Below are 8,641 nucleotides of genomic sequence, written 5' to 3' on the forward strand. Positions count from 1 at the left end.
CTATAATTCACAATCCTTGAGACAAGAACACAGCTTTTATATTATTTAATGCAATCTAAAATATATGTAAATAAAAGTAACATTGGAGCCATGACGTCATTGCGTCTTGCGTGTATTCCTAACAAATAACCATGGAGGAAGCGGCAACAATACTACATTTCGTGACTTGAATAATAACCAAGTCTTAGCGATAAGGACTTTCATTTAGCAGTGCATTGATCGGAGCGAGGCAACGTCCTGCTGCTGCGTTATTCTCAGCTGGTGAGCTGCTTTTCTCGCCTCGGTGCTCGTGAAATCAAATTAACTTTATTTATAAAGCACATTTAAAATTTACCACGGGGGTAGCCATAGTGCTGTACAATAGGCAAGTTAAAAGAACACAAGAAAAACGAGCCAACACAAACAGAGCACGATAAAAAAAATAAAAAAATTAAACATAGAAACAGGTTCATAGCAGGATAGAGAGTGTAAAAGACCAGGGAATACAAGTGTTTTTAAGAGCGATTTAAAAGCAGGAAGAGAGGAGGCCTGCCTAACACTCAAAGGTAAGTCGTTCCAGAGCTTGGGAGCAGCAGCGGTGAAAGTTAATTCTAGCTCATAAATAATGCCTCTCACTTTGATAGTAAAATGATGCAGACATTGACTGAGAAGTTGGTCAATGACAAGCCAATTTCTACCCGCAGATGGTGAGAAACATGCGAAATATGCTGGTTTGTACCCCTTGCCCCTTTTTTTTAACCCTTTGCAAGGACTGAGCCATTCATCTAAACCAGGGGTCGGCAACCTTTACCACTCAAAGAGCCATTTTGGCAAGTTTTACAAATTAAAGAAAATAATGGGAGCCACAAAAAAAAATTTTTAATTTTAAATGAAAAACACTGCATACAAAGCTTAAATTGCTTTGTGCTATGTTAACCAGGGGTCTCAGACACACGCACCGGCACGCAACTTACTATGGAAATTTGATGTTAGTGCAGCCCGCGAGTTTTGAATGAATGGCGCTTGATAGCGTCATACTTGCCAACCCTCTCATTATTTCCGGGAGACTCCCGACTATCAGGACGGGCTGGCACTGCTTTTAGCGCCCTCTACAGCCTGCCAAAACAGTGTACCTGCTCGACCACATGTAGAATGCAGCTTCAGCTTGCTCACGTAAGTGACAGCAAGGCGTACTAGTTCAACAGCCACACAGCTTACACTGACAGTCGTACAAAAACAACTTTAACACTGTTACGTTACAAATATGCGCCACACTTTGAACCCACACCAAAAAAGAATGACCAACACATTTCTGGAGAACATCTGCACTGTAACACAACATAAACACAACACAACAAATACCCAGAATCCCATGCAGCCCTAACTCTTCCGCTCAACCGACGCACGGAGGGTGGGAGGGTTGATGTGTGGGGGGGGGTTTGGTGGTAGCGGGGGTGTATAATCTAGACCGGAAGAGTTAGGGCTGCATGGGATTCTGGGTATTGGTTGTGTTGTGTTTATGTTGTGTTACGGTGCGGATGTTCTCCAGAAATGTGTTTTTCATTCTTTTTTGGTGTGGGTTCACAGTGTGGCGCATATTTGTAACGTAACAGTGTAAAAGTTGTTTTATACGGCTACCGTCAGTGTAAGCTGTGTGGCTGATGAGTAAGTATACTTTGCTGTCTCCTACGTGTGCAAGTAAAAGCTACATACATCATGTGGCCGGGCTGGCACGCTGTTTGTAAACGCTATAGAACGACAATTACTGCAGTGCAATTAGGGCACGCCCTTAATTTAGTAATTAGAGTGAAAATAGGATTATATTTGCCCTGGGAGTTTTCTAGGAGATGCACTGAGATCCATGAGTCTCCTGGGAAAATCGGGGGTCGGCAAGTATGCAGCTGAGCCGCATCAGAGTGGTCAAAGAGCCGCATGCGGCTCCGGAGCCGCGGGTTGCCGACCCCTGATCTAAACGGTGATATAAGAACATCCTAACAGTCTGCACCCCAGTGACCGCAGACCTTGTACAGTAAGTGTTATGTTTGTTGGCTCTCATGAAGTTTGCATTGAGTGATTTAGTTGAAGGAAAAAGCGAACGTTGTGATGCATATGTGAAATTAAGCACCACCATATGCTTAAAATGAGAAAAATATGTAAATGTTATGAATGTGCCAGTTACTACGTTACATATACACTTACAGCGTGTATATAAAACGATGATAGAGGATCTTAAGAGTGACTCCTACAGGCTCCATTGTAAGCAGACTTGTGATCGCATTTATTTACTATTTAGAATGCATAAAAAAGATAACGTGTTCTTGTCTTACATAAGGATTGTGAATGATAGGCAAAAAGTGCAGTCCTCCTTTAATAAGTGAGCAGCCCAGCCACTGACTAGTGTGCCTAGAAGTCACTTGTCATCTTCCCAATTAATGACGTAAACCAACGGTGACCACAGCTTGCTATTTTTAATGTGTCAGTGTCACAGATTTACACATACCACCGCCACAAATAGAACGTCATCCCACTGATAAACTTAGTTGCCATTTCTGCCATAATCTTTCTTTGCGCGCTCGACTTACCGTGAACTGGTTGACAATCCAATGTATGAACTTGGAACTCGCTAGAAGGCAGTGCCTCGAAAAACTCGCCCAGGGCATCGAGTCCTGACACAGTGTTTCCATTCCACACCAGGGTTGCCTTGTCCAAGTACAGTCGAGTCAGGTTCTGAAACAAACACAACAAATATACAAACTAGAAAATACCCAAGGAAATTTTGCTATCTGTGCCCTGAAAATCTGGCCCGGTCGATCAAAGCTTGCATACTTATTAAATGGCACCAAGTATTCAAATGAGGGATGTCCGATAATGGCTTTTTTGCTGATATCCGATATTCCGATATTGACCAAGCCCTTAATTACCGATACCGATACCGATACCGATATATATAGTCGTGGAATTAACACATTATTATGCCTAATTTGGACAACCAGGTATGGTGAAGATAAGGTCCTTTAAAAAAATAAAATAAATAAATAAGAAATCAATTAAAAACATTTTCTTGAATAAAAAAGAAGGTAAAACAATATAAAAACAGTTACATAGAAACTAGTAATTAATGAAAATGAGTAAATTAACTGTTAAAGGTTAGTATTATTAGTGGACCAGCAGCACGCACAATCATGTGTGCTTAAGGACTGTATTGATATATAATGTAGGAACCAGAATATTAATAACAGAAAGAAACAACCCTTTTGTGTGAATGAGTGTAAATGGGGGAGGGAGATTTTTTGGGTTGGTGCACTAATTGTAAGTGTATCTTGTGTTTTTTTATGTAGATTTAATTTTAAAAAATATAAAATAAAAACCGATACCGATAATAAAAAAACGATACCGATAATTTCCGATATTACATTTTAAAGCATTTATCGGTCGATATTATCGGACATCTCTAATTCAAATCCATGATTTTTAGGTTTAAACATGCAAAATTAGCTAAAAAGCTAGTATAAAACAATAGCATGATGTAAGCATACTTCTAAAATGACACCAAGTATCAAAATCTATGATTTTTAGATATAAACATACAAATTACCGGTAGCTAAAAAGCTAGCATAAAACGTTAGTATGTTAACATTAGCATGCTAATATATGAGACGTTAGCATACTTCCAAAATGGCGTCAAAGGCCATGATTTTTAGGTTTAAACATACAAATTTAGCTAAAAGGTGAGCATAAAATGTTAGCATGCTAACATTAGCCTGATGACATAGGACAAGTTAGCGTACTTCTAAGACAAGTATTAAAATGCACTATTTTTGGGCGTAAACATACAAAATTAGCTGGACAGCTAGCATAAAACATTAGCATTTTAATATAAGAGACGCTAGCATACTTCCAAGATGAATATGAAAAAATCCATGATTTTTAGGTTTAAACAAAAAAAAAAAGTTAGCATGCTAACGTTAGCATGATGATATATCAAATCACATTATATTTATATAGCACTTTTCATGCACAGGCAATAGCAAACACAAAGTGCTGTACAAACAAAACAGACAAAAAAATAATCGAAGAAGGAGAATAAGACACATACAGCACTTTTGAAAATAAAGCAAAAACAAAACATGGCATGGCACTGAGGATTTGAGGAAAAACGCCACCTTCGAGGCGTTCACAATGTAGAATAACTAAAATTACCATTTTAAAAATATATAATATAAAATGTATGATAAAATATATGTAACATTTTTTAATATAAATATTACAATAGTAAATTAATAAAAACAACATTTAGGGAATAACATTAGCAATATTAATGATTAAGATAAAAAACAACAATAAATAATAAAAAACTAACAGATGATTAGTAAAAAGCCTGATTAAAAAGGTATGTCTTTAGACTTTTTTTTAAAAAACAATTCTACGCTCTGTGCAGTCCTGAGGCTCTCTGGCGAGCTGTTCCACAGGTGAAGTGAATTGTGAAGTGAATTATATTTATATAGCGCTTTTCTCTAGTGACTCAAAGCGCTTTACATAGTGAAAACCCAATATCTAAGTTACATTTAAACCAGTGTGGGTGGCACTGAGAGCAGGTGGGTAAAGTGTCTTGCCCAAGGACACAACGGCAGTGACTAGGATGGCGGAAGCGGGAATCGAACCTGCAACCCTCAGGTTGATGGCACGGCCACTCTACCAACCGAGCTATACCGCCCCGTATATAAGGTGGGGGCCATAGTGGCTAAATGCCGCCTCACCGTGGGTCTTTCTTTGTCCTGGTATTTGGTAAAGCTAAAAGGCCAGTGCCAGAGGACCTGAGGATCCACGAGGGCTGACACGGTAAAATCAGGTCAGATAGAAAAGAAGACATGAAGACATTTAAAAACTAACTGCTTGTCAAAATACTAAATGTTGACATGCATTCTGTCACCATACAGTATAGAACATACGGTATAGACCAGTGGTCCCCAACCACCGAGCCGCGGCCCGGTACCAGTCCGTGGATCAATTGGTACCGGACCGCACAAGGAAAAAAAAAAAAAGTTTTTTATTTATTTATTTTAAATTAAATCAACATTAAAAACACAAGATACACACACTTACAATTAGTGCAGCAACCCAAAAAACCTCCCTCCCCCATTTACACTCATTCACACTCATTCGCACAAAAGGGTTGTTTCTTTCCGTTATTAATATTTATGGTTCCTACATTATATATCAATATAGATCAATACAGTCTGCAGGGATACAGTCCGTAAGCACACATGATTGTATTTTTTTATGACCAAAAAAAAAAAAAGTCCACTATAAACATAAAAAAACAAAAACACATTTGTTTTTGTTTTTTAATGCATCATAAGTCGTAAATAAATAAATACATAAAAAGTCCGCTAACAATGGAGTCTATGGGGGCTCTCTATTTTACCCACAAAACCCTCTAAATAACCATCCAAAACACGCAAACAATAATCTATTTACATATTGTGACCTGAATATTAACCAAACATTAATAACGTTGTTATTATAAGCGCTAAATCAGACAAATTATTTTTAGCATTGATAACCAAGAGCTAACGATAGTTTATTATAGTTTATAGTGGACTCAAGGAGAGACTTTAATTTAATTATAAAATGAAACCGAAGATGGCAGTAATGCAACATATTTGGATGCAAACTGTCGTAAAATTGTAAAGAAGAAGCACTGCAGCATTGAGCCGGCAACGTCTTGTTTGCTGCCACTCTGCGTCTGCTGCATCGTGTCTCAGCTCGTCAAAGTCATTGTAGATTATAAATCATGCCTCTCACCTGGATATTAAAAGGATTTAGCCATGAATTTAGAAGTTGTTCATCTGTGACATTCAGTTTATATCCAGAGATGGAGACAAGCGCACTACAACAGAAGACTGTGTCTGCAGTCATGGAGAAAGGATGAGGAAATGAAAAAAAACTAAAAATAATTTGCAGGACGTCAGAAAGGAAATGGAGGAAAAATAAACTAATAATTAACCATCAAATATTACATGAACAGCAAAAAATATACAACACGGCGGTTAAGAACGCAATAAACACTTTTTTCTCCATAGTAATTGCAAACAAAAGGAATAACCCCAGAGTCCTTTTTGCAACAATTAACCATTTGTTTAACCCTAATTTTAATATTATACCTCGCACATCTACAGACTCCCTTTGTGAGCAGTTTGCAGACCACTTCAGAGATAAAATAAACACCATTAGATGTGACATATTATCTTCTCACACTGCCTTTAATCCATCTGAGTGTCTGTTTTTACCCGGGGAAACATTGGACAGTTGTGTCCTGGTTAATGCCGAGATGGGTTTTTCTACAATAAAACCCACCACATGTCTTTTAGATTCAATTCCAACCAAATTTTTGGGAATATTTTATGGTTCTTTGAGAGAGGAGATTTTAAACATCTTAAATTGCTTTCTTCAAATGGGAGTCTTTCCTGCTTCTTTTAAAAAAGCGGTGGTGAGGCCCCTGCTAAAGAAAAGCAATTTAGATGCTGACAATTTAAATAATTACATACCAGTATCAAACTTACCATTTTTAAGAAACATTTTAGAAAAACTTGTTTTCAAACAAGTATATGATTTTTCAAATAATCGCAATATTTTAGAGAAGTTTCAGTCTGGTTTTAGGGTGAACCACAGTACAGAGACAGCCCTTTTAAAGATCGTGAACGGTCTCAGGTTGAGTGCTGACTCTCAAAAACTGTCAGTCTTGGTTCTACTGGATCTTAGTGCTGCCTTTGATACAGTAGATCACCTCATTCTTCTAAATTGACTGGTTCAAATGGTTCACTTCCTATCTGTCAGACAGAACATTTTTAGTAAGTATGGATACAATTTTAGGTCCTATTCTTTTTAATATTTACATGATTCCACTTACAAGTGTCATCAGGAGATATGGAATTAATTTCCACGGTTATGCTGACGACACAAAGTTGTATATTTCCATGTCTCCTGATGACACAAGACCAATTGATACTCTTTTTAATTGCATTTTAGATATTAAGTCCTAGATGGCAGATAACTTTTTACAGCTTAACCAGGACAAGACTGATATCTTGGTCATCGGCCCTGAGACCCTGAGAGAGAAACACATATCAAAACTGCAACCATTGTCTTTAACTCCATCACTTCAAGTGAAAAATCTGGGCGTCGTTTTCGACTCTGACCTTTTATATACCACATGTAAAAAATATAACAAAAACATTTTTTTATCATCTTAAGGATAGCCAGAGATTGATTTGATTTGATGCAGCAACTTTTTTAATATTTTGTCGTGTGGATTAAAATGTATTATTAATCTAAACGAGAACATATGGCCATCCTATCAGTCGCCATCACAATGAGAGCAGACATTGTACGGTAAGCGATCGTTTTATTATGTTTGTGGTTTATATTTCATGTTTCGCACTTAGCTATACTGCTACATTAATGCTTAGTGTTTCACTAAAGCTGAATCTGTTTAGCAGAGCCTCTAAAACTTGTAGCTCATCCTCCCTATATCAAGGATCAACAATATAAGTTTCTGGAAAATAATTTGTCCCAAAGTAATCGTTATTGGCTCTCACAAAGTCTGCATGATTTGCATTGTTGTTGGTGATGAAGGGATCTGTGGTTCCTACCTCTACATCACACGATCACTAGCTCAAAGTGTCTCGGGAATCTCTGTGAAATTGCTACTATTTTGATCTATTTATTCTCAAACTTTGTCAGTCTTTCAGTGTCATACATCAAATATATATGATAATAGCTTCAAAATAGAGGCAACTTGTTTTTCCACTCTACTGGTACTTTAAAGGGGCGTGACATAGCTAAGGATATTTATGGTACACTTCAATTATATACACTGCATACTTAGTCAATGTGTTTGCTTGTGATGTAGCTTGTGGAATAAATAAAAAGTTTGGTTGCAAATGCACCTTGGTACTCAAAATTCGAAGTTTATGTGTTCTATTTTAAACATAGCCTAATCATGTTCTCCTTTAGATAAAACTTGCTGAGACTGAACCAACAGCGCCTCTGCTGGTTACCGCCAAGTGGTGCACTCTTCTTTGAAAAAAAACAACTAGTTAAACAAACTGAATAATGTTTCCTGACATAACCAAAACAGCTACCATGACTACATAATACATTGAATTTAAAGCTCAATTAGTTTTCGCAAAATATCCTACTCAGTACTCACCCTTCTCTTCTTATCTACGCAGTCATAGTAAATGTTGACAAACTCCTCCGAATATCTGCACGACTGGTCAACATGGCTTCGAAAATCCTGCGACGGTAAACATGTCCTTCGTTAAAAACTAGCCACAAGCTAACCAACCACATTTTTATCGGTCATAGAAGCCAGTTTAAATTGTAACTTACCACTGCAGCTGCCATTAGCTACACTTGTACTGAACTAGTCAAGAAACTTTGAAGTATTATAATTGGAATATTGTACATTGAACGTGTTATCTGGAACTGCTTAATTTTCTAACAGTTGCTTAGCAAGTAGTAGCGTGGATGTTTTACTTCCTGCGTTAGAAACTCGACCTACCAAAATAAAACAACTGTGTGATATTTGCAATTTAGATGGGTGCTCTGGTGGTTCCATACAGTTGTTTACATTTAAATATTACTTAAAAAAATATAC

General features: G+C 37.3%; 1 protein-coding gene across 1 annotated transcript in view; it reads right to left on the reverse strand.

Annotated features, from left to right (window-relative positions):
- LOC133648917 (NTF2-related export protein 2-like) overlaps positions 1-8,636 on the reverse strand; it is a 9,920-nt gene extending 1,284 nt beyond the window's left edge. Inside the window, exons 1-3 of the mRNA XM_062045458.1 lie at positions 8,374-8,636; positions 8,192-8,278; positions 2,562-2,706 (exon numbers count right to left, since the gene is read on the reverse strand). Coding sequence (XP_061901442.1) covers positions 2,562-2,706; positions 8,192-8,278; positions 8,374-8,388 — 247 coding nt within the window. The 5' untranslated portion in view covers positions 8,389-8,636. The remainder of the gene's footprint in view (positions 1-2,561; positions 2,707-8,191; positions 8,279-8,373) is intronic.
- Between the last annotated feature and the right edge of the window lie 5 nt (positions 8,637-8,641).

This window comes from Entelurus aequoreus, linkage group LG04 (genome assembly GCF_033978785.1).
Source record: "Entelurus aequoreus isolate RoL-2023_Sb linkage group LG04, RoL_Eaeq_v1.1, whole genome shotgun sequence".
NCBI lineage: Eukaryota > Metazoa > Chordata > Actinopteri > Syngnathiformes > Syngnathidae > Entelurus > Entelurus aequoreus.